The sequence below is a fragment of the Gymnogyps californianus genome, chromosome 2 (genome assembly GCF_018139145.2).
Source record: "Gymnogyps californianus isolate 813 chromosome 2, ASM1813914v2, whole genome shotgun sequence".
Taxonomy (NCBI): domain Eukaryota; kingdom Metazoa; phylum Chordata; class Aves; order Accipitriformes; family Cathartidae; genus Gymnogyps; species Gymnogyps californianus.
Window position 1 is genome coordinate 46,824,322 of NC_059472.1, and position 26,764 is coordinate 46,851,085.

Consider the following 26,764-nt stretch of genomic DNA (forward strand, 5'->3'; position numbering starts at 1 on the left):
AGATATTAAATTGCAGTGCATCACCAGGACTAATACAAATCCAAGAACGCTAAAGAACTTAAGAATGAAGTAACTAAAATATTATTAAAATGTATCATTTGCCACTATATATGGCAATGATACTGGAGGATGGCCAAAAATGTACTAGAAAGAGAAAAAACAAGGTGGTAAAGATAGTGGTGGTTCATAGAAATGACAGACCAGTGAACCATATTTCAGCACCAGAAAAAAAAAATCAAGAAGAAAATAATTAAAAATAGAGTTGTTAAGTGTCAATATGAACTGTACATGGTTGGTGCAACTAGTCTGGATTTTGTGAGGGTTAATTATGTTCCTCTAACCTGTCACGTTCAGAAGTCTTTTGAAAACAACCTTCAGGTGAAACTTTGGTTCTAGCTTCCTTCTGAAATGAAACCGATCTGATACTGACTTTATTAAAGAAGGGTTGAAACTTTGGCTATGATGACAAATGAAAGCTGGTGAAGAGTTGGGAAACCATAGGAAGTGTTTGAGAGCTATACAAATGCAGTCCAATGTGCATATACGCACACATAAGTATATATTTATACATATATACACATAAAAGACAAATGAAGGGATTTCAACACTGGATGGAAATGCAAATTAATTAGGTTAAGCAAGTCAAAGAAGAACTGGGAGGGAAAATAGAAATATCATAACAAAGGAAAAAAGGAGAAATCATGGCAGGCAGAATTCCCTACAGACCATTGCCAGATAATTTACATTTTATGCCATTGTGACATTAGCTTTTTGAAAGGAAAGGAAGAATTCAAGCTTTTCAATCATATTTAAAATGTATAGAATTAGTACAACATCTCAAGGGAAATATTTAGGAATACTTTCAAACAAATCAATAAGCGTATCTTCAATAAGCATAGCAGGTATAACAAAAATCAGCATTAGGAAAAGTATAGAGAATAACATTGAAAACTTATTCTTCTCATTAATTAAATGGTATGTCCTTGCCTTTAATAACATGCTTAGTGTATTTACCTCATCTCTAAAAGGTCATGACAGATGAAAGGTCCAGGGAAGGTAACTAAGCTAATTAAAGAAAAGGGGTACTTATAAGAGAAATAGATTTTAATGCTTATATCACCCAGAAAGATGAATGTTAAGAGAACATGCACAGTAGAAAAGAGACCTGTAAAGAGGTAGAAAGAAGCTGAGAGAAATGGTGTCGTGTAAATACTGATGAACAGCAGAGAGAGAAAATTCAGCAGCCACCCTTTTTAATCCTATTCCACCTTCTAAGACTCTTTTGACAACTGTCTCAAAAGGTAAATTCAAAGCTAGGCCATTGTTTCATAACCCGTAGTGTTGGGAATGGAAAGTCTGCACTGCAGCCCACAGAGAAAACTGATTCAGCCAAAATTTCTTCCAAGGATTTTACAAGAGAATGATAGCTCCGTGGCTCTCGTAGGGATGTAGTATGCTCTTTACGTCAGTTCAGCTTTGCTGGCTGGAGCAGAAGTGAGCACAAGGTCACGTTCCTGCCCTTCCTGCTCTGTGCCCCTGGGAGCGCGGGCATCGGCGATGGCACTTACCTGCCTTGCTGTTACCTGGTGTCTTGCAGCATCTCCCCAGGTGTTTTCCCGTAGAGCCTCTATCAGGGTTAGTCACGTTCCAGTCCATACAGTCAACACAAGGAAAGACGTGTGGAGCGTGGTGAAATCCCAGCATCTTCCCATCCCCTTCCCCTTCGTACTGAATTTTAATATTGCTGGTGGTCTCAGCCTTCATGCTCTTGTTTCATGAATAGATTATTAAGTTTTAGGTATGTGTTCTTAGGTTGGCTGGAGCTAGCAGAGGAAAATAATTCGGTCATTATGGCACAATGCACCTGTATGCACCATACTTTGTTCAGGGATTTATTTGTTTATTTACTAATTACTGAGCTCTGAAACATCTTTTGCAGACTCCCTTGGAGACTGGGACTAGATGGTTCGTTGGTCAGTCTGACTGTGGCAGTTTCTATGGCTCGTTGCTGTAGCGATATTAGTAGTCTGGAGGAAGGAAGGAGACCATCAAGTTTCTGAGCTTCAGCACTATCCTATGTGGACCAGTGCATGAGATTATTGTGATTTACACAGAACGTTTGTGATGAACCATGTAATGTGCTGTTTTCACCTCCGTATTTTTGTCTACTTGTGCTAGGTTTTTTTGTGTGTATTTGTTGCAACTATTACCAAACTCTTACTACGGTGGGAAGAAAAGGAAAAAAGAGCAGAATTATTAGAGAATTAATTGCAAATATGAGGGGAAATCAGCTCATTCAAATGGCAATTTCTGGAAGACTTTGCTTTTGACCAGTCTGACCAGCAAGTGTGGCACATACATAATTAGATGACTCGTCCCATTGCATTTCTCAAGAAACTGCAGTGGAAAAGAAAAAAAGAATGTAACTCATTCTTTTCTCCCTTAATCTAGACATAGTCACAATTTTTTTTAATGACATCTTTTGATAACCTTTACCTTTTTGTATTCTGAGAGTTCAGCAAAGCCCCACGGCCATGGTTGCCATAATACTGAAGTATTTCATTCGTAGCGAGCAAACAGCTCAGCCTTCTTTTAATGAGTGCTACATTCCAATTCCAGGCATCCACCTAAAACTTGTAGTTCAGACAGACCACATCTATTTACCCCTTTTTGTCTCAATTTGGGCTTATCCAACAAGGAGATGGGACAGTAAGGTCTGTATGGATGCAGCAGCAAAAACCAGAACTTCTCAAAAAGACGTATATTGTAAAATCATTGCACTTTGACCCTGCTTTTTTAGAAAACTTACACAAATCCTCTGCTGTGTTTTACCAGTGCACAAGGCCTGGTTATCATTGTTTTGGTGTAACTGAGAGTTGCATTGGGCATATGGTGAGCTTTCAAGGAGTTAAATTTGCACCGAAACAAATAATAAAGCAATATAAATAAAGCTAGGTCTAGAGCTGAATAAAGCTCGTTAAAATAAGACTACTTTCTTCCTTTTTAATTGCCCTTCTATATAGCAAATTCTAGTAGTATTCTCTTCAAATCAGCCCAATTTTGGCAAGATACATCAGACTTCGAGGAAACTGTGGAACTGAAAAGATTGTTTTACCTGTATTCCTAATTGAACCTTAAATTTTCAACTTGAACCAAAAGGACTGCTTTCAAAAACTGAGTAGGAAAAAGCATTCCTAAATAGGAGAAAGCGGGTCAAATTTTATTAATAAGTAGAACATTTTAATTAATAGAATTCTAATGAACTATGTCTTTTCTGCTACTTATCGTTGAACTTTAATGAATTTATAGGTAATTACCAGATTTTTTTTTAGAAATTTAATTCTTAATAAATGTGAAGTCAGGAAAATTTTCACATATACAGACTTCAAAAATTTTAACAAATTTGCATTATCATGCTTGCTGTAATTTGAAAGCAGGCAAATAAACAAAAGTACAATATAGATGGTTATGTGAAAATATTTTAAAAAGAAGTGAATTAGTACTTTGCCTAATAGATCCAAAGAGTGAACTAACAAACAAACAGACCTACGAAAGAGATGAAAAACTGTAGCTGTAGGAACTTGGAAGGAGTCAAGCCGGTGAAATCTGTGAGGCTTTGAAGGACCAGTCCTGTCATCCTAAATTGCGCTGGATGAAGTCCCCTCCTGGGACAGGACCAGCAGAAGGTCTGTGAATCATTCTTTTGGCACAAAGATTATGCCCCTGATTTGAAGACATAATGCAGTCCTTGGGTGATGCTTAGGCTTTGTAATGGCCAGTGCCCGAGGGAGGAGTCCACCCACAAAGCATCCACCGTGTGCACTCAACACCCCAGTCAGTTGGTATCGGCTGACTGGGTGGCAATGACTGAATTCTCAATAGGATACGTTCAGATAAAGTCTTTTTATTTGTAAAGAATAATTTACCTGTGACTGCTATCTGGTTTTGCCACAGTATATTACAATGTGCTAGACCAGCGCTTAGTAAGTGTATAGACATGTTTATAAAATGTATAAAAATATCTAGAAGGGTTTAATTACAGCAAGGCCAAATTCAGCTGTAAAATAATACTAGGAGCACCCTGCTCCCACCTCTTTGATTATAATCTTCTGCAATGCCAGAGTTGCACTCATCGCAGTGCACTGTACAGACAGCTCTCTGTTGCAGAAATCCCCACATTCTGATTGTTTAGGGAGGGAAAAACCAAACTGGAGAACGAGCTTGATCTTAGTCCCTTAAACTCTCCATATATTTAAGTCGATTAAAAGCGCATCTCTCATCCTGTCCCCTTCCCAACTAAACATACACAACACATACACTCACCCTCAATTACACTGTTGAGGTTGGTTGTTTGCTTAAGTATTCTCCCTTTTCTATGGATATTGCATTAGCACATCTGCTATGGGAAGAATTCAGATCTCTTGCCCTTTTCCCTGTCTCTTTGAACTATATTTGCATCAGAGCAATCCTGCTTCTAATAAGAGTGCAAGAAAAGTGAGATGAGAGAACAAATGGAGTAAAGTGTTAAAGCCAATCAAGTATAAACAAACTTTGGCTTAATAGCTCCCTATGAGCTCCTCCTAAAGCAAGAAAGTCAGCTTTGGGAGAGGTGGAGGCTGGGGAAAGTAAAATAAGCCCGGAAAACACATATTACACATTTCACAACTACAACAGCAACAATAATAATAAAGATAATGAAGTAAACCAGGTAAAAGAAGGCTGCTGCTTCCTGTTAATTTGGTAATAAAACTACTATTGATCTTCAAAACCAGTATTTAAGCAGCTAAGCATACCTGTTGGCCACCTATAAGCACAGAACAACCTTAAGATATTAACTACCTAACAAGTAAAACTGCCTGGAAAATGTGAGGAAGATGAAACATGATTTTTTGGGGGCATTTTTCATGGAAATTTCATTTCAGCAAAATTTTGAATAAATTCATGTCTATACCCCAGCATTTATTTCAAATTGGAATTTATTAGTCAACATTTAATTTGAGTATCACAGCATGATATAGCAGAAACTAGCTAAGCAGAATGTTGCTAGACACTAAAAAGCTTGTCGGTATACAAATGTGCAAATAATTAATATAGGTGCTAGATACACCGCGCAATTTGAATTTGAATGTGTTCGCCATTGTGTCGTAGCCCCAATATCTATTTGATGTCTGCAGCACTACACGTTTTCCTCAATCCTTTTCATTTGTCTTTGCTGCTGCAGATTATTATTTACTAATAGGCAGAGAACAGGTTTTTTCCTTGTGTTGCCTTTATTTCCAGACCTCGAGGCCTGCTGTTTCTCATTTTGAATTCCAATCCAACGGCAGGTGCCAAGATTCAAATGTATATTATCTATGGGCAGTAGGATCAGCCCGTTTGTGTAACATCAGTTGAACTGAACCACTCACTGTGCTGGCTGCATTTTAATATTTTTAATCTTTCTTTGGAAGGCATGCTATTTTGGTGAGCAACCAAATGCAGTCTAAGCTGCACACAAGAGGAGATCTACAAATGGGTTTCTAAATCTAGGCTTCTGTAAAATTAAAAAAACAGACCAAAACAAAAAAACTTAAAAACATGTAACTGGAGAATCTATTAGGTCCAATCCACCCACAACCGTCTGGAGCAATAAGTTATCTATATCTTATTTATCTAAACAAAACTTTGGACATGACATGAGCAGAAATGAGGTGAGTGAGTTGAGCTGAAATAATTTGTACATTAATCTTTTAAAACGTCCAAGGCCAAGAAGGCCGATTTTAAGAATTGCTGAATGACATTACCATAATAATGTGAAATAGACCATTTTAAAGGCAAAAAACTGTTCCCACTAAAGTCAACAGCAAAATCCCACTGACTACAATAGTAGCGGGATTGGTCTGCTAAGTAGCAAACCATGCTTTAAAAAAATCAATACTTCAATTTTACAAGGTAATATGGATAGCAGTATAGTTGCCTATTATCAGACCCCATAGTCTGTGGATTTTATCTCTCTAATAATACCGAGGTTCAGCACCTATCTTATGAATCATTGAGAGGACAGACACAAGCCATTTCAAAGCATTTCCCCTGCCCCTAGCTGAGAAAGCTCTCCAGAGGCAGGATGCGCTGCACCGAGCGTGCCTCCATCAGCGCCGCGCAGCAAGGATTACTCTGAAATGAATGACTGCCTCACTTGGAAAAAAAAAAATAGCATTAATCGCTGTGGCTCTCGCTGTAGCATTTGATGCCCGGAACTTAAATTCCAACTCTTAATACGTGTCAACAATAAACAGAAATGCCCCGAAATGGGTCAGGTTTTCGTCTCAAACCACACCGCAAAAAATACTGGCGACATTTTTATTTTGTATTTTCCTTTTACGTTTCAAGCATTGCAGTGTTGGGATTCAAAATAGAACTATGTCCCATACGTTCGTCTTTACACAAAAGATATAGATAGATTTTAACAGAAACAGAGACAGACTTTGGGGAAGGGGCTGAATTTTCCCCCATCGGCAACACAAGAGCTGCCAGACCGCTGTGTTTTTATTCCCGGGAGCTCAAACAATCCCTTGCAATACAGAGGGTTTTCGGGGTCCCTCCGCTCCGGGGCACGCCGTACCCCCCCAAAAAAATCCGTGTGCGATGGGAGCTGACGCGGTGAGAGGCCGTGTGTGGCCCCAACCCGCCCCCGGGGCTGCGGTGCGGGGAGGCGGCGGGCTGGGCGCTGGCGGGAGGCGCGGTGACCGTGACTCCATCGGACATAATGAGCGCAGCGGTTCGGCAGCCGGCAGACATTTCCTTCACCCCTCCCCCTGCAGCCATATGGTGCCGTAAACAACCGCCGCGCCGTGCGGGGCCGGGGTTTCGTTGTTGTTGTTGTTGTTGTTGCTGTTTCACCGCTCCCCCCCCCTCCCCTTCTCCCCGCGCTGCACAGGCCGCGGGTGTCTCCCGGGGGTGCGGGCCGGTGCTCCGGAGCGCCTCTCCCCGGGCGCACCTTGCCGGGGGGGGAGGGGGGGGCGGCGGGCGCGGAGCGGCGCCGGCTGCGGAGGGGCCATCTGCCGGGGCCGCCCCTCGGGGGCCCGGGGTCCGGGGCCGCCCCGCGGAGACAGCCCGGGCCGCGACGCCAGCTGGGTGCGGGGGCTGCCCTGAGGGGCGAGGAGGGGGCCGGGGCGAGGGCTGCGCCGCCGATAACGCCCCCCCGCCCCCCCCCCCGCCCCAGCCCGGTGCAGGCTCCGCCGCCGCTGCGGCTCCATTAATTGATTCAGGGCCTGGGCTGGCATTGAGGGCACGGGGGAGGGGGGAGCGGGGAGAGGGTGCGGCTGTGCCGCCATCGCCTCCCCCCGCCTGTTCCTATGGTAACAGTGAAATACCTCCGGGACACACGCACACCCGCTCCTCACTCCCACTCGCGGACGGGGGGCCCGGCCGGGCACGGCCACCGCGCCCTCGGCACCGCCCCCCCTCCGCGCCGTTCCCATGGCGACGGGCTGCGGCAGCACCTGTGCGGCCGCCGAGGCGGCGCAGAGCGGCTCCCGCCCGGCCGTCGCCCCCTCGCCTGCCCCCGCTCCCCGCCTCAGCCCGCCCTGGCTCCCGCGGGGCCCCGCTGCGAGGCTGCGCCAGCCCGCCCGAGAAAGGGCTGCGGTCGGTCGGGGCGGAGGGGGATCCGGCCCGGCCCGCACCTCTCATCCCGCTGGCCGCCGGGCCTCGGCCTGTGCCCCCGCGGTGGGCCCTGCCGGCCCCGCGCAGCCGTTAGCCAGCGCCCGCGCGGTTAAACCTGCGGGCAGATAATAACGTGAGGTAAAATAGGAGCTCCGGTGTATTTTCAGTGCAGCAAATGCCCTGTGCCTGCCCAGCGTGGTGGTTACTGCTGGCACTGGTAGCACCCAGAATAATGCTAGCGCTGGAGATGACAGGTGGGCGATACCCTCCTCTGTCCGGAGCAGTCGTGTGGGCGGCCGTGGGTGAATTTCTACGCTAGCCTGCCCTGTTCCCGGCAGAGGATGGGTGCTAGCGTGCATATGCAGTGATGCAGCTGGTACCTATTTCGTCAAGACGGCCCCGGACGCCTGCAGTGCACTTGCACTATGGCTGTATAGCCTGCAGACATCACAGGCCTCCGGGAACTAGTGGTTTGACTTAGGGAAGCCCTTGTCTTTGGAAACAAGCCCCAAGTCTCTTAAGTCAAGTCACTGTACCATGACACGATGCCACATGAGACCCTTCTGGCAGATGTAGGGCTGCCCAACGGCACAGCAGCTACAAATACTTGCTGTAAATAGTGACATGTCTTGGTTGGCATGGCTTGAGGTGCAGGGAATGGAAATAAAACCTTGCGCCACTGTCACTGTTGGTGTTCAGCCTCGCTTTCTGCTTTTGCCAGAACCCAGCACTTGAGACACCTCTTGCTTAGCAGCCCTGGCACTCTCTTACCACATGTATGTAGCTACATGGTATGTAGCATAGTATATAGTTATAGCTATTGCTGAAAAGTAGTGTTGCTCAACTTTTGGCCCTCAACGTACTAAACTGGCTATTACAGGCAATAAAAACGTTTGCATATAGTTATGAAAATGTGGTTTTGGGTCCGTGACGTGCAAATATTAATCTGATATATTTTGAAGCCAGGTCTGTCCCTCATGAAGGAGACTTGTGAGTCCCTTCCTCTGTGTAGCTGAATGGGGCAGCCCAGGAATTGGGAAGAGAGGGTGGATAGAAGGAATGACCTTACCCCAGGTACTCTCTTAGCCGTAATATGAGAAAACTATTTTTTATCAGCTTGACTAAATGCTGGATTGCGTGTCATCGAATACAGCTGGAGGACTCCCATTATCTTTAATAGAACACAGCTGAGACCTAAAAAGATAGTAAAATACCTGACCAATAATATCACCACCCATGAAAACAAAAATTGAATTCCTTTGTGAAAAACTAACCACAAAACTGCATCTGTATCCTAAAGACGTTGATGTAAAAAAGAGCAGGAAGCTTTCTTTTTCTTTATAGATGTTAAAATAGCTTAAAAATGGCGTGTTATCAACTGTTACAATTTCATTGTGAGTCCCATGGTGTTTGTCATTTTTTGTTAAAAAATCCCATCTGCAGTCAAATGCTCGTGAAAATTCTACTTTTGCGTTAAAAAAATCAGACAAAAATCATTTAGTAATCCCCATAGCTGTATAGAAGAGATTGTCAGTCTTAGCAACAACTCCCTGTCAGTTCTCAGAATCTCTCAAGGACCGTAGGTATTTAATTATCAGCCTTTTGACTGATGAATGTACAAAATGCTAGTGGTTAGTGTGGTTCTTGAGACTGATGCTGTTGATGTACAAACCACGAATGGTCTTGCAGGCTGCTGTTTGAGAACTTTCGCTTTAAACTCTGCAAATGTCCCAGCTGGACCCTGTAGACTTGGAAACCAGGAAACAAAACAAGTGTGTTTTTTCCTAAATCATAAGATTTTTCAGACCAATTTAATGATTTCCCATACCCTATTTCATTAATTCAAATATCAGTTAAATAATTATTCTTAAAACAAAGGCCATAAATATGAAAGGTGAGAAAACGAAGGATATAATTTCAGCAGAATCCTTTCAACATAATGCCTAGTAAGCTCTTTGAAGAAAATTTCGGAAGGTGCTCAAAATAACAAAAACAGACTAAAATTTAATTACAGAGAGAGGAACATTGATATATAAAGCTCAGCTTCGTAATAGGGGAGTCTAGAAGCTTCAGTTTCTTAAGTTTACAAATCATCTTGTAAAACCTTAATATGAAAAAAATTGCATGAGTATGCTGCACCGTAAAGCAAGCTCTGGAGAAGGAGAGCATTCTAGTAAACGGCTTGCTGAAGACCATATTTCCCAGGTGCCGTCTCACCGCAACGAGGAGGCATTCCTCGTGCTGCAACACAGGAGCACAGGAGGATCAAATGTGAAAGCAACATCAATGCCGTTATTTCCTGGCCCCATAATTCTAACAGGTTGACTTCTGTGGGACCAAAAATGCAAAATAAATTGCTACGATACCTACAGCATCAATAACTCACAAGAATTAATTCAGAGAATTTATATAGCTTGAGTTATACGTAGCATCAGTTGAGTTGGTGATAGTGGTTCCTTCTAAACCATTACAATCATCACCACCATAAAAAGAAGCGTGGCCAGCAGGTTGAGGCAGGTGGTTCTCCCCCTCTACTCCACTCTCGTGAGACCCCCCCTGGAGTACTGCGTTCAGCTCTGGAGTCCTCAGCACAGGAAAGACATGGACCTGTTGGAGCGTGTCCAGAGGAGGGCCACAAAAATGATGAGAGGGATGGAACACCTCTCCTATGAAGAAAGGCTGAGAGAGTTGGGGTTGTTCAGCCTGGAGAAGACCAGGCTCCGGGGAGACCTTATTGCGGCCTTTCAATACTTAAAGGGGGCCTATAAGAAAGATGGAGAGAGGCTTTTTACCAAGGCCTGTAGTGACAGGACAAGGGGCAATAGTTTTAAACTGAAAGAGGGTAGATTTAGATTGGATGTCAGGAAGACATTTTTTACCATGAGAGTGGTGAGGCACTGGAACAGGTTGCCCGGAGAAATTGTGGATGCTCCATCCCTGGAAGTGTTCGAGGCCCAGTTGGATGGGGCTTTCAGCAGCCTGATGTAGTTGAAGATGTCCCTGCCCATGGCAGGGTGGTTGGAATTAGGTGATCTTTAAAGGTCCCTTCCAGCCCAAACCATTCTATGGTTCTATGATTCTATGATTCTGTCTCTGTAACTCATGATACCCAGTATAACTGAGGTCTGGGAAGGATGAATGCAAACAGTAGGATCCTAGACTGGATGCTGTCATCTTAATAGATTTCTTTATTTCAGTGAATATGCAGAGCTGGAACAGATACATTGAATGGAGAAGGAATGTCTATAAACTACCAGTGGAAACAAGGAAGCAAAAAAAAAATAGGACAAAAAAAAGGAGCATCTGAGCAGAAAATCTAATAGGAAAAAACTGAATGGAGCAACCCTTTTTGCTTCAACATCCAAAATCTGAGGGAGTTTCAGAAATACTTTTTTGGGTATCATCAGAAATCATAAAATGTGTTTGTCAAAAAGCCTGAAGAAAAAGTATTCCTGACCCCTGGAGGAGAGTGCAATGATGGCATTGTGTTGTGAAGTACCCTCAGATGGCAGGTTACTGTTAAAAATGACTGAGCAAGATGGGAAATGGGCTGTAGTGGTGAATAGATAGATGGGATAAAACCCAAGATACAGAATGAAACCCCATCCTAAATGCATTGTACCAGCCGGTGACAGCTACCTCAAGGGTCTGTTTGTTTTTCTTAGGCAATGTTTAGCCAGCTTGCCATGCCAGTAAAGTATTATTGAATCAAATTGAATTTAATTTCACACACACCCGTATGTAAAAAACAAACACACATATTTACCAGACATGCAGCTGTGCCTGATGTCTCCCCAGAAAGCAAATTCCAGGATACATGCAGCATACCCCCAATGAAAAGTTATGCTAGAAATGATTTGATTTGATGGGAAATTACTGTGTCATTTCCTTTTAAAGACTGTAGCACTCAAAATATAGTACTGTAATAGGCTATTTGCACAGAACAGAACAGGGCTTGTCTGCGTGGTCTTTTTAACATCCTCTTGGTGATCCATGCTGATTTGGCAGTTGTAGACGTAGGATTTTGAATTTAGAGTTTTCCTAGTGAGGGAGAACTGGCCTTCTATGTGGTTTGGGTAGCAGGTGTGATTCATCAATAAAGTAATAGCATGTTTCTCTTAGAGCAGACAAGGCTTAAATGATGTAGATAAAGTACATATTCAGTCCACATAGCTGACTCCATCTGTTGGTGCAAGTGCTGCGAAGTCTTTTAGGTTATTTGGAGATAGTGGTTGCTGTAAAGTGCAAGCAAATGAGTGGGTGCAATGTATTTACAAAGAGAGAGATGTGATACAAGAATTCCTACTACACTGGCATCCTTGATTTTACTAAATGTTTCACAATACACATGCTCTTCTTCTGCAGTGCGTCTTGGGAAATGTAGTCCAGGAAGAATCGAGCCTGATGTAAGGAAAAGGTGACGGTCTGAGCAAAGAAAGTTGCAGCTTCCTGTAGGCACAGCAGCATCTCAGAAGATGCAGTTTAATGTTGAATTGGTGCAGAAAGAAACAAAATACTGCATTTGCAAATTCAGTTCTTGGTAATGTTTCGTTCAGCAGAAAAAAATGTTGTCATTCATGGTGTCAGCAAGACGAAAATAGATGTTGGCTCTCCTTGTAACATAGATTTGAAACTTTATACCCTTAGCCATCTCTCACGTGTATGTGAAACTGTGATCTCTGTATCAGCTTTGCTGAAGAACTGAAACTGATGATGGTGTGTCCCTTGTCCTTTGCAGGCAGAACATCGTTTTAGAGAGAATAGGACAATTTGGGAGGTTGAGCCATAGTTTATTAAAATCAATGTGAGTCTTCAATGGGATTTTTAATTATGTTATTATTCTTGAAGATAGAATGTGCTGGACCCCTTGCAAGGGAAACTGTTTTTGGCAGGAGCAGAGCAGGAATTGGGAGCTATGCTGGAAACAAGGCAAAGCCTTAGGGAGGTGATCACCGATTTCTCCCTGCCACTGAGAGGCCCTTGCTAACTCTTTCTCAGCAAATATGATCTAGTATGGCAGAGAAACTCTATTCCCCAAATGAGTCCTAGAGAGTGTTAGTATCCTGTCTGTCTTCCAAGTGAACATAACTAAGGAACGGGAGCACAGCAGTCTGCAAACCTTTTGCAGCAGGCGGTTGACATGGGCTCAGCCAAAGATTCTGTATTTACCTCTACTAGTCTGTAAAATAGTGTCTCAGAGGCAGTGATGAAAGCTACCTCAGAAGAGTCATTTATGACAAGACAGAAGAAAGTGCATCATGAGCAACAGAAGACAGTCCCTTTTCTGTCAGGGGATGGGCTAAGTGACCATTTGATTTTTCTTTCATCTGTAATGAGGTGCCTGATCTTGTATAGTACTATTCGTCTCAAGAGATCCCATAGCACATTGCAAGCTAAACCGTGAATTACAACCGGCTCTGGGTTGGACGGCCATATCCATCAGTGAAACTGTACACAGCATGTGTACGTAATGAGAGGAAGAGAAACATTATTGTCATTATTATTACTGAAGACATCCGAGTGCTGTGTCCCATTATCTTAATACAGCCAGTATACACAGAGGAGTGAGAAAATGGGCAGGTCACTTAATATTGGTGAATGATGGTTTTGCTATAGTTTGAATGCAGTAGTTTAAGATATTGGGAGACAGAGCACCAAATTCTGGTGAACCTGATGAATAATATAGTCATTATACTGTATTTAATACATAATTGAATTCTAATGCTATGTTTCAACTTTTCTTCCTGTTCTGGTAAACAGCTGAGAAATTTAAAACTTTATTCTTTTTATATAAAGAGAGAAAGTGCAAGTAAGGATACATACTCAAAGAACAAAATGTTAATATAGTGCTTGGTTCGTGTTTTGAGCACAGAATTGTACTAATAATGACGAAGATTCGTATAGTTTGCATATTAACTGTTGTAGATATGAAAGAATAATCATGAACTTTAATTATACAGAGCAGACTATTTCATTTGCATCTTTCCTTTTCTTTCATCAACTGTGCTTTACGTATACTAATATTAGCATGCGAAGCAATACTGTATGGTAGTAAATTCATGGGCATGCCTAGACTAAGGCAGAGACTTGCAAACATCTGATTAATAGGGAGTCTTCAACTTGCAAATACTCTGATTTCCTGTCTTCTATCATGCATCAGATGTTGGGTAAATCTGGTTACCTACTTATTCAAAACACCTATTTGTGCAGTACTGTTGAGGAAATAATATGTTTTCCTTCATTATTTGACTGTTTCTTTAATTCTGTTAAAAAAAGAAAAGGGATGGTGGACAGCATCATTAGTGATCAGAACTGGGGTGCACCTCTTATCTTCACTAAAAGAATTAAGAAGCTGATATTTATAAAAATTAAGAAGCTGAATTTACCCAATAAACAGCATTTGCAAAGTCAGTGTTGTAATTTGTAATTACTGTTGTTTTGAACTGTTTGCTGTTTAGGGCATGCTCCAGATTTGATGCAGGAAATGTTCTGAGTAAAATTCGTGTAACTGAAGATCTAACCCCTTTCTACTAGGAATTTACAGTCCAGACATCTATGTCTGTTTCAGTTTCAAAGCAACATAATAAAGGAAAATAGTTCCATTCACTCTCCTGTTTTATAATCAGCGATACATGTGCATGTTAGATAAGACTGCAAAACATGTAAAAGAAAATTCATACAGCAGCATATCCTTTAAGTATAGGCTTTCGAAGAAGGGGACTGCTATGCAGTAAAGGTCTGAATGAAGGACACGACAAGCGTGAACCCACTGAATTTCATTGCCAGTGGCAGAACAGACACAGATTTTGATCCCCAGCCCTCAGATGAGTGGTGGTGCCTGAGCATGCCTGAGAGAACATGCACACAGTCCCCGTGGAAATTGCTAACCATAAATCTGTTTAAGCCCTGAAAAAAGTGTTTGGACTGCATGAGGAGCTGCAGATAGACTGAGAGAGGAGCAAGGGGGAGAAAAAGTAAGAAGTAGCAGGGAAAATGCATTTTATCTTACTGCTTCTGTAAGAAGAACCAATATCACTCCCGCAAACATTTAAGTAGAGTATTCTCACTGCTTTCAGAAGGGCATTAAGTAAGGCAAGAAAGACTTATGTTCTTATAGTACTTATTGAAAGAAAGGTTGATAGAGTTTATTTAGAGAAAAACTGAGTCTACTGGGTCTTCAAAGAAGTTCAGGAGACTGTTTTAGATGGTTGTATTCTCTTAGTGTATAACCCTACAGACCAAATAGAGTTTGGTGGGCTTTCATGAAGGTTCATCATGTGTAACATGAGCAAGTGTTTTCTATCACACAAACAGCTTCAATGTAATATTTGTTACAGAAGAATTTTCCTTCTAAAGGAGATTACCGCAAGGATTCATAAAGTCTCCCTTTTCCAATCACCCCCACCATTTTTTCTCTTAGATTCTTTTTAGATATATATTTAATTTACATCACTGTAGCAAAAATTAATTGGCAAGGTGAAACTGAAGATCAGTGTTGAAATTTTCTCCTAAGCAAAGTCTGGCTAATATTGACTTCAGTGTACAGTAGCAGCATGTTTGTGCTGAATGGTGATATGAACTCTCCATCTGCAGATGTCAGCCTCCTAACTATCACGCTGGTCAGGACTGAACATATGGTTGCGCAGTGTTTTTCAAAACTTGGTTCTGCTGGCAAGGATTGGCCTCTTCATGCTGTGGACTTTGTTTATGGTTGAGGAAGGGAGGAAGAAGAAAAGGAGAAAAAATTGGTGTAAATGATCTGACTATCTGCAACAGTGCTTCCTCACAGAAACACGGGGTTTTGCATCTGGCGCTTGTTCTTGCCTAGGTTACCCAGGAGAGAGAAGTGCTGTTGTAGGAGTGAAAAAAAAAAAAAAATTAGAATTAGGGAAATGTAATTTAATTAAGGAAAAAGCGAACAAATAAGTTGTTAAAGAGCCCCACATAAGTCTGCTAAGGTAATTTCATTTTGTGAAACCTGCTCTGTGCACACACACACAAATATTAACAAAACTAATGCAAAAAAAAGCGCGCAATATTCTTTATTCACCAACTAATTTAGTTTGATGGTACTTCTGAGTGCACAAGCCCTCCCTCAGGTCTGAGATAGGATCAAAAAACTTGGGTTTTTTTAACGTATTTTTGGAAGGATAACTTGCACCCCTCATAATGATTTTTCCTGAAGAACATGGTTAGATATTTGGTTCATGGCATTTGCTGACTACACTGAAAACTTATTGCCAATATCTGACACGACATTTGCTGCTTCTGTTTCAGACCTGGTGGAGAGATTGTGTATCCAATGTTTTGCCTGATTTTCCTAGGTACTGTGTTGCTTCATCGGAGAACAGACCCTAATTCTCCCTACAGTTCCTACTTTGCTTATGTTCCTAGGTCATCAGGGCTGTAACACCACCACTGCTAAAACTGCCTGCAGGCAGAAGTCGGTGTGCCAAGCACAGACCCATGCATTCAGTTTTGTACTAATCTGACCGCTGAGTCCCCAGTGGCCTGTATCCCTGGCCAGGTAACATTACCTGTGCAATTATAGCGAGCCCCGTCGTAATCCCTGCCCGTTTGTCCTTGCAGAAATCTAGAGGGACCTCCATTAGAGGCTGTTAGTTGATGCTCCAGGAATATTTAGTCTTGGAAGTACCTCTTTGCTCCCTGCAACAAACAGCTTTCTTCCAGCATGGGAAATATATTGGTAACGTGGTCAGAGAACCAGGCCACACGTGGAGCACGGGGTGCCCTGGAGACTCCTGTCCCCTTTGGCACTGGAGTTGGGGACAGTTGTTGTTATGCTGCGCTTTGCCTTGCAAACGAGGTTGCTGAGCCAGCACCTGGGATATATCAGCACCATGGTTTTGTACGGGTGATGGAAAGCCATTAATGTTTTCTCATCTGTCCCTACCATAAGCTGCCTGTACAGCACCAGTGCAGCTTAAAATCTGATCCCCAGTGTCTTTACTGATGTTGCTAATGAGGTTACCAATTAATGGCACCTAATGGTCTGTTGTAGCAGTGGTTTTGGTAACGGAGACAGCTGTCCTCTGGGAGCTGTGCTGAGACCGTGAACTCATTTTGTATAAGCAAGTGAACAGCTGTTGCAGAAATGTCGATGGGAGAGATTAGGTCACACACTTCATCTCCTGCCACCCCGGGGCTATTCCTTGCGGTAGGCAGCAGGTGGAAGGTGGAAGCAACTTTAAGGGACCGAAGCCCTTGCTGGAGTTGGACCCAGAGATCTAGACACAAAAACACTATATCCCATTAGCAGTCTTCTGATCCATCCCGTTCCCCTGACTTTTTGAAGTATTTTACCAATTAACTAGGATTTTGAAGCAATTTATTATTTTTTTAGAAGTTTTGTCACTGAGCTGTGTTGATCTGTGGTGTGGTATCCTCTTGGCACCTGATTGCAGTATGTAGCTCTTGGCACTTGCATATCACGTTATTTATTAAAAAAGCTCCCTCTGCGAACAGCCTTGCATCAGAGGCTTATGAGTATTTGGAATATAATTTAAAAATATACATTTAATTTCACAGGCAGCACTTTGGGGTAATGAGTTCTCATTATTTAAGCTTCACTTTAGTGTTAGGTTACTTTTGGCATACAGTAGTTGCATTTCATCAGTCTGAAAAAAGGTGGCATTATAGATCTACATTGCATTCTCCTAGTGCTTGAATACCTGTAAAGTATAGCACACTTTAAAATACAACTGTGTAATTGTTCATTTTTGGAACATGACAGGAATGTTAAGAGTTAACATTTAGTTAGTAGCTTGCCCATTTCTTTTTGCTGAACTGATGACAATACCAGATATTATAGTTTAGGAAAAAAACCCAAAACATACTAAACAGGTCCACTCTAGGATTCACACTCATTCATTTTAAAATCCCCTGCAGTCAAAAATATTTTAGGAGAATGAGTTGTTTTATCCTGGTAACCTTATTTGGGAAAAGCAAATCTTTTCATGCTCACCAAAGTACTATAGATAGAAAGAACTGTCTATTTTGAGATGAAAGTAAAACTAAGTTTTGTATGTATTGTCATTGCTAGTAACTTTTAGAAACAAAGTTTCATGGAAATTAATGTACAGTGTGCTGAGCTGTCAGAGTGGGGAGCTGAAGTCCCTTCCCTTCAAAATACTCACCAGGAGTAGCTGACCCTTCCAGATTACCTGTGAGATTGAAAAGGCAGTTCCCCTCCTAAGCATTTAGCTTGGCATTGCAATCTTCTCTGGAAAAGTCTTGGAGTAACTGTTTACAGCTTGGCAGATATAATGATCAGATAAAATGTATGAAGAGTAGAAAGACACGAAAAAGTGTTTAAAGGGAATGTCATTTCAGTGTTTGTACACTTAGTGGTCACTTGTGCTTCACTGAGTTGTTATCCTTATATTTTTTGTCTTAGCCTGGTAGTGTATTTACAATTTTGTGAACAACTGAAGAAATCTGTACACAGAAAGATTACCACCAGCCTCAGAATTGCTTCTTTGAACTTCTTTTGGTGTCTCTTAGTTAGGAGAAATCTTATTTTATAGCTATCCTAATACTTAGCTCTATGTTCAGTTTTACTTTCAGTAAAAGAGTAATGTTACTTTAATGGGATGAATTTTCATACACTTTCATCCTGTTTCATGGTAGAACTGAAGTGTTGGCAGTTTTTTAAGCTTAAAAACTGCAGTTTCTTAGAATTCACACAGTTACAGAAAATTCTGGTAGAAGTTCCTCATACCTAGATGAATCCCCTAATAAGTCATTGAGAAGGCATAAACACATTAAAACTTGGATCATGAATGTAAGCTTAAACAAAAGCTTCAGTTAAATTTGGCTATGTTACACTCCTCCTCTGTTCAGTTATCCTTGATGTCCCAGCTAGGTTTATTAGCTCTCAGCTGCTTACCAAACAGTGAGTTTGAAGTGGGCAAGTGAAGTGTGCTGGATATTTCCAGAACTGTAGTGAGTATTTTAAAAAAAAATAGACTTATAAGTTAAAACTTAATTATTTCTAATAGAAAACTAACCCACTAGAAAAGAGACAACATCCTTCAGGGAACAGGAAATAATACAATCCGGTTATCAAAAAAAGATATCAAAAAAGAAATTGGTGCAATTGGAATTGTCCCATACTTTTCACAGAATATGATGCATTTAATGCTTCGGTTAATTGTTCCTGTATTAAATATACCAACTCAACATACTTCTGTAGACAGAATACAGCATTAATTTGCTTTCTCTGTCAACAAATAAAGAAAAGGAAAAAAGGCCAGCTGTAATCAGACTGCATCTAATGATGGAAGCATCATCTGTTGTTTTAACAGGCTAAGTAGGCAGGAATTTGCTGGAGAGGGAGTAATGTGGCAAATATGGTCTCCACGTCAGAATAGGTGTTTGCTCAGCTTCTTTCTGCTCTCCCCAGTCACACCAGGGCCGTGTGTGTCCCTGAGCTAGATGCTTAAGTATATCTTCCTCATCGGTTTGGGTAATGTTCACCACAGTGTGCACATGTGAAAAATCCTATCTCGTTGTCTGACTGAGGAAGCTATGGCTGCATCTGCACTGGCATTTTAGTTTGGAGAATGAATGTACCTTTGAAACAAAGCTCCTGACCATGCTCACTGTGCTTCATTTCACACTGCAGTGTTTTTTCACTGCATGAACCGGATTCCTTTCAGTGGAAGAAAACTGGCATTTGTTCCAGGCGTGCACCTACTGGGTTGCAGCCAGAAGTGAGTGTCCAGCTCAGGGGACCAGGTTAGAGCTAGCCTGAATACATACAGTGTGGAATCAGCTCCTTGATAGCAACTGCTTTGCTCTACAGATCTGCTGCTCCTGCAGTGCCCCGCTTGCTCATGGAGATACAGCTCACGGTGTTTGGTTAGCCTGCAGCAACAGACTTCATAAACAATAAAATGTGGCCTGTCTTGTGGCCTGTTTTTGTTCGGAATGGTTGTGTAAATGTTAAAAAACCTAAGGAAAAAAAAATCAGGTGTTAGTGCACTGAGGGGAAAAGAGTATTCAGACCTCAGTTAAGAAGTAACTCTTAACTATGAAGAGTAAACTGCAACCAGGGCTCTGCCTGTCCTGTATTTCTCACTGGGGTCTTCTCTGCCATTCCTTCAGGGCTCTGAGTGCAGTTGATCTTGAGGCAGCTTTTTGAAATTGCCTCTTTCTTCCCATGTCCCTGCTTATTTTCAGTAAGAGACACAAGAGTCAGTAGACACGTTCCATGTTTCGTTTCAAAGCTCTTCTCCTGCACTAACACTGATGATGACAGATCTGCCTATCCATCCATGCTTCTGAAGAAAGATGAAAAAGGAAAGTTTCTGCCCTTCTCCAATATGGAAAGAACTTTAAATATTTATCTCAGAGACCACTGGCCAGGTTATTATCCTGTTCATGCTAAAGGGACCTCTGAAGATAACTTTGAAGGTACCTGTCTATCATGAAATAATCTCCAGGCCCATTTCACTACACTTCAAGGAAAGAAAGGTGACAGACCTTCCCTTTGCAGGTCAGAAAGCTAGATTTCACAACTCATTAGCTCTAATTGCTACAGCTTAGTTTAATAGAGCTAGTGATTCACACCAGATGATGGCCTCACCTGAAAGGACTCAGTAGGATAGTCCTTTTGGGTGGGACCTTTTAGACTTATATGGCACTCAGCATTCACCCCTTATTGCTTATGGACAGAGAATTGGCTTTGGTGCATTCTCATCATCTGGACTGGTCTAAGAGATAAAGGAGAAAGGGATGTCTGCTAGGTATTTATTTGGTCTCTCTTGCTGTTTATTGGGTCTCTTGGATGCCCCTATCAAGACAGTTAGAGGACTTTTTCTCACCTACAGCTTTCATAACATCCCAAAACTTTGTGTCTGTTGTTTAGTTTTAGTCTCTAATCTCAAATGGCATACTAATTTGCCATTTTGCTTCACTTTATTCTCTTTATTTTCATGATCTATTTCCACAATTAGTTTGACTCGTTGCTGCCATATCCTAGCTTATTGATTTAGTCTTTGCAGGGTTTGTTGTTCTAAAGGTTCCAGAGAGAGGACTTGTCAGCTGGAAATGGTTCTGGTGTGTATCTGCCTTAATATAACTCTGATTTTTCCTGTCTCCATCTGCTGGTAAAATATGAGATTTGCCGTTCAAACAGATCATATAATGAGTAACAGAAACTATAAATTTCAAATAATAAATACCCCTTTTGCTGCTATGGACATTTTCCATTAGGAACTGGATAGAATGATCAATTTATTTATTTTTAGGCTGCTTAATAATAGCTATCAAATACTAATAACTTTTGATCTGTACTGCACTGACAGGAATGAGTTAGATATTCAAATGGATGTACTAATAACCTGGGAATTCAAATCAGTGTGCTGATGAAACTAGATTTGTTTGTTTCTATGGGAGTAAGAGACATTCTTAAATGGTCATCAGTCTTTTTGAATATTAATATTTTTACAGTTACTGAGCAAGCAGATAAAGGAAATAACATATAATGGGATTTTCAGTCTCATCATTTGTTTTAACTTATTTCTGCAGACAAGTATATAAGGCTCATGTTATACATAAACTACCACCGGTTCCTCCTAACAGTTACAATACAAAATTTTTCCAGTGTTGAATCCAAAGGGAGTAAAACACCTACATACAACGACGTGAGGAGCTCATTACATATAAGCTAACAAGGCGGGGGTTTATGTGCAAAACTTTTTGTAAGGATATAGTTCGTTCAGAGCACAATGTTTTAGTCAGCAAAAGACTTTGCTTCCCATTCAGGGGAAATGCATCTTCAAGACTGCAAAAGGCAACACTAGTCAGCAGAGGTGTGGTGACACAAATGTGCTTTAACTCTGCTGTCATCTGAACTGGTTATATCAGAAAAATGTTACACATTGTATTTCTGCATTCAAAGCAGTCTTACATTTGTAGGTGACTTATGTTATGTAATGAAATATTTAGGTTGATTGTTATTTCCATCTACTCCTAATGTTTCGTAGATGCTTCTGGCTTTGATGCTTTTACCACAGAGGTTTTTATAGACCTGAACATTTTCTATAAAACCACCAACCAAGCCTTTACTTTTATTTTCTATTTCAGTCTATCATGTGTTTATAGGAGTATTTATCAAACACTGTAAAGATGCTGATAGTTATATTCATTCATGAATCAAGAGGGTGTTTTATGAGACATATTTCCCCCAAGAAATTTCAACATGAGATGGTGCAGGTATTCTCAAGCGAGGAATTGCAAGCACTTTTGTTTCAGTGGCTTTAATTTTAAAGGCTTGTATTAAATTTTTTTCTCCTCTGCAAAGTAACTGTAAAAATGACAGCCTTTCATTTAGTAGATCTTTTTGTGTCTTGACTAAGAGTTTTATCTGTTCACTTCACTGGCAAACTTTTTTCCCTTCTTTACTCCCCCTAGCCCTGTACGGTCCACCTCGATAACAGAGACTGACTCTCTCAAGCATCCTTGTTCAAAGGGTTCCTTAGCACTTTCCGAGAGGTGCACAACTCTTTGTAAAAGTCAATTCTGTCCAGAAATTTATTCTTTGTGTATATATCTAAAGACAAACAAACAACTTTAATCTCAGAGTGCAAATGGAATTTGTAGGGCTGAAAATGAAAAGAAACATCTATTTATTTGTATCCTAACAACATAGCAACATAGGAAGAGCACTGGATAAACATAAAACAAAGAGTAAACAGGAAACCCTGCAATGCAAAGAGTAAAATTAAGTAATTTCTCACTGGTAGAGATTGAAACCATTCCAGCAGCTATAGGGATGAATTGTATCTTGGCAGTGCCTGTGACGCTGTTGACCGGAGAGGAATCTGAGACAACTGGTTTAGGATAGGGGCATACTTCTGTGATGGCTGGAACAAGTAGGATGAAGCTTGGCCTAAAAGATTTAAGAGTCTAAGTCCAATTTTTGAAGTGAAACATTCATTGAGGCTGCCATTCCGAAGTCATTTTTGAAAGTAGGGCTTGGACTCTTGCCATGACGAATGAAAGTCCTAAAAATACTTCAGTGATTTATAAATATCCTCCTTGCTATTCCAGAGTTGTTAGTACCCAAGTCGCTTTGAAAGTGGCATTTAAGCTTCTCAGTCATAGAGTTATCAAGAAGGAGCTCAATTAATATCTAGTCTATCCAAGACAGGATTTACTCAAACTATCCCTGACAGATATTTGTCTAACCTGCTTTCAAAATCCTCCTGTGACAGACATCCCACAGTCTCCCCAGGCAAACTATTACTGTACTTGACTATCCACATCAATAGTAAGTTTTTCCTAATGTCTAATGTAAATCTCCCATGCTGTGGTTTAAGCCTATTACTTGTCCTGTCCCTTGTGGACATTTCATAGCCTTTCAGACATCTGCATAGCATTATCATGTATTCCCTCATTCCTCTCTTTTTAGCCTTAGTTGAGGCTAAAAAAATGTCCCCTTAGGCACTGTGAAAATTTTTACCCAAAGCCAGCTTATAAAGTAGAGCTGCTTTGTTAATGCCTTTATCAAATAGCAATTTCAGGATAAAAGTGTAGTGTGATAGCATATGGTAGGAAAGCCTGATACAACTGCATCCACTTCAGAGACTTTATGGTTTAAATGGAGATTTGAGGTTGTATCATTTGCCCAGCCTTTTACTTATTGGGATGTCAATATTGGGATATCAAAAGTCTCAGTAAGTAGCTACCTTAGTCAAGTGACACATCTGGTGTATTGCTTCTGCAGCTAAGGCTTACATCTCTGCACAGCATTGTGTGTTGCCAGATGGACTGAACAGCTTACTCACGGCAACTCAGCACCTTCTGCAGCTCTGCAGGCTTTCTGAAACAAGATCTACCTTATTGCCTCATACAGCACCAAGCAGAATAAAGCCTGACCTAGTCACGTCCAGGCCCCACCAGATAAAGTTATGATGAAGTTACAAGTATAGATGTTAAATAATAGTACTGTCTTCCCTGAAGCAGTTTCCACTCCATGTAAACCATTTTTTCCCCTGCCCTTTTTGACTGACAAGATTTGGAAAGTTTGTATTCATTTTCTGGGACTTCAATTAGGAGGCATGACAGAGGGTTTGTGCAGATTTTACTTCCTTGTATTTTTAGAAGTAATAGTGTTTTATTCAGCTGGATGGAGAAACGCGGCTTAAAGAGTGCACCCGCATCATGCCTACCTACCTTTGGGTATCAGTGTCCGGGGAGGGAGGTAGGAGGACCATCAAAAAAGAGCACTGCACACTATGGCCACCAAAAGCAGCAAAATGAGTTTTGTTTTTGAGTTTCTTCTTTGAATGTATTCCTAATGTTTGCATGTGTCAGCTCTGCTGAGGTGGCATCTCAGGTTTTAAATTAATATTGTTGTAATGCATTTCTCTTTAATTAAAAAAAGAGAGCTCCCCCGTAGGAAATTTCCTAAAAAAACCTCATCAGTAATAAACAGATTAAATCTTTATCAGTTAATCAACACTATAAACTTCTGAGTGTTTGGAGAGCGGCGTGAGATAACACTGTCGTCATAATAAGAGTGTTTGAAATCATTAGGGATCCCACCGTGCCATTTGGGTGGTGAGAAAATAATGATTGAAGATGGGCCCCCCTACAGAGCTCACATGTGAATTCCCCTAAAGATTAAAGCTGCAAAGATCTGGATTTTATGTGGGCCCCCTCTCTAAAGCTTTTTTTTTTTTTTTAAATAGTAGGCAATAGTGGTGGGCAATACCAAGCAAATGCTTAATGATGCTGATATCAGAACCTGTCACGATGCCGCAAAATTTTTGAGCTGGTGGTTAATGAAATTTTAGAGACTGGTCATGGGATGGGAGCCTCGCCGCCTTCTCAGAGCAACCGTTCCCGGCTGATCTCTCTGAGGCTTTAACCTGTGCTGGAGACTGCACTGCAAATTCCTCATCTTCCTCCACCCTGAATTTGCAACACAGTCACTTCCATGAGGACTATGGCAGTCCTCTCATCACGCGTGTGCAGGAGTTCTGCTCTGGTCCAGCTGTCTCCTGGGGATAAAGAGCACAACCTGCTGGGCAGGTGGAAGGGGCCACGTAGCTTTGGGCAGGGATCTCTCTGAAGAAGGCTGGGCATACCAGAGCAGGACAGGACAAAACTTGTCTGGTTGGTAGCATATCAACACCTCCTAACCCGATATCATTTGGAGTCATGCACGTTTAGAAAGTTACGCTATAAAGGCACTGACATTTTCTCTGTCGCTACTGGGAATGTGTCAGAGCTCCTCTGTGTCTCCCTGGGGGGTTCTTTGGAGCCATTGGGATTATTTGGGTTCTTTCCATGAACTCTATGAAAAATAAGAGTAAGTAAGTGGGCTGGAACAAAAATTGGGGCAGTGAGAAAAATAAATCATGTTTGTCCACATCCAGCAAACTTACTGGAATGGGTTAGCAAGAAGTTATGAGCAGGGGGATGGCAACTGGGAGTCATACATAATTACTGCCTTTTCGTTTCTCATCTTTCATCTTTATTTGGTGACCGCAGCAATAATTGCGTGTGTTTTGTCACAAAAGGGGGAAATGTGAATCAGTTTTGTTGTGGCGTGAATTACAGCAGCAGTAATAGTATTATTAAATGTGTTAAGTTTGGAGCGCCCTTATTGCTTAAAATACGCATTTAAGGTTAGGTGACACTGCTGCCTCCAGAGGTCTAAATTCAAATACCGTGTTGGAGTACAAGTGAATTGGCCATTCTTATTTTATTCTTCATATACTTATGTTGTATTACAAAACACGGCCTGCTTGATAGATGCCCGCTCTGGAAAAACAAGAGTCCCAATTCCTGCCCCTTCATTAGAATTGAATCCATAGACGGCTGTAAAACAAAAAAAACCCTCATAGGGATGGTCCTATTTAAAAGGTAGGAACCGAACTGCACTGCACTGATTAATTTCAGAGGCATTGGAGACTGTTTCTGTTCAGAAGTCTTTAGCTGCCATGGCACTATCAGTTTTGAAAATCAGATGGTAGGTGTCCTCACTTTTCTGTCACTCGTTCCAACCGGACGTCTGCATGCAAAAAGCACAAAGTTTAAAAACATCCCTTTCTTTTCCTCGTATTGTGCTATGTCTTCATGTAGTATATTTTCAAGCAGGTTTTGCAGGCATAAATTGTTTGTAACAACTTCCTTTGTATTCATAATTACAGTCAGCTCTGTCACCTGTGAATTAAAACCTTTTATTAAATACCTTTATGAAATGCTAGGTACAGATTTACTGGGCGGGGAATGAGAGGATAAAAGAGCTGTTGTGTTCTTATTAACAGCCGCATAATGCATTTCTGTGCCACGTGTTTGGGACTGCTTCTGCCTTTGAATCTTGTTTGTGCATTTGGAGAAAGAAGCACAGATACTTTTTGTTTCGTTTTTTAAATACTGGAGTGAAAGATCACTTTCTATCAAGAGACCGAATGCCCTGGCTTGGCAAAATGGACTGCTTGCAAGGGTCCATATGATCCTTCTGATCATACAGCTTTCCTACAATTCTGTCATTCACAGGGTGAGTGACCTTCAGATCTCAGCGGAAGGGTCTTTAACTCCCTGCTAAAAAAGGAGAATGTGTCCCATGATTATCATAATTTATCTATTCATCCCATCCGCCTTACTTTTTCTTTTCTCTTTTTTTTTTCTTTTCAGGATGGAGTAGGTGTAGATGAGAAGCTGTCTTTACGGCGGGTAGCCGTTGTAGAAGATTTCTTTGACATTATCTATTCCATGCATGTTGAAACTGGGCCTAATGGAGAACAAATCAGAAAACATGCTGGACAAAAGAGAACGTATAAAGCAGTAAGTAAAAAAAACAACTAAAAATGAACATCAGTCTAAAAGCATGAATTATTTGGTCTTAGTCACATGGCAGGCGATTTGTGTTTTTTCTAACTGGATTAGTACTGCAACTCTCACCCTCAAATTTATTTCAGAGATCTTTCAATAATGCATGAAAACATACAGTTTAGAAATCACGTTTTCTGTGTAATAAGGGCCGGATCCATTGACTTCAATAGAGATTTTCTCTTTGGTACAAGCAGGGAATTTATTCTCTGAGAGAGAGAATCTATTTCTCTAATAACTCTGTATTAATTAA

General features: G+C 41.3%; 1 protein-coding gene across 4 annotated transcripts in view; it reads left to right on the forward strand.

Annotated features, from left to right (window-relative positions):
- Positions 1-26,764, forward strand: part of NOL4 (nucleolar protein 4) — a 195,570-nt gene that overhangs the window by 8,746 nt on the left and 160,060 nt on the right. For all 4 annotated transcript variants that reach the window (XM_050891571.1, XM_050891573.1, XM_050891574.1 and 1 more), the window contains exon 2: positions 26,317-26,466. In XM_050891571.1, the coding sequence (XP_050747528.1) occupies positions 26,317-26,466 (150 nt within the window). The remainder of the gene's footprint in view (positions 1-26,316; positions 26,467-26,764) is intronic.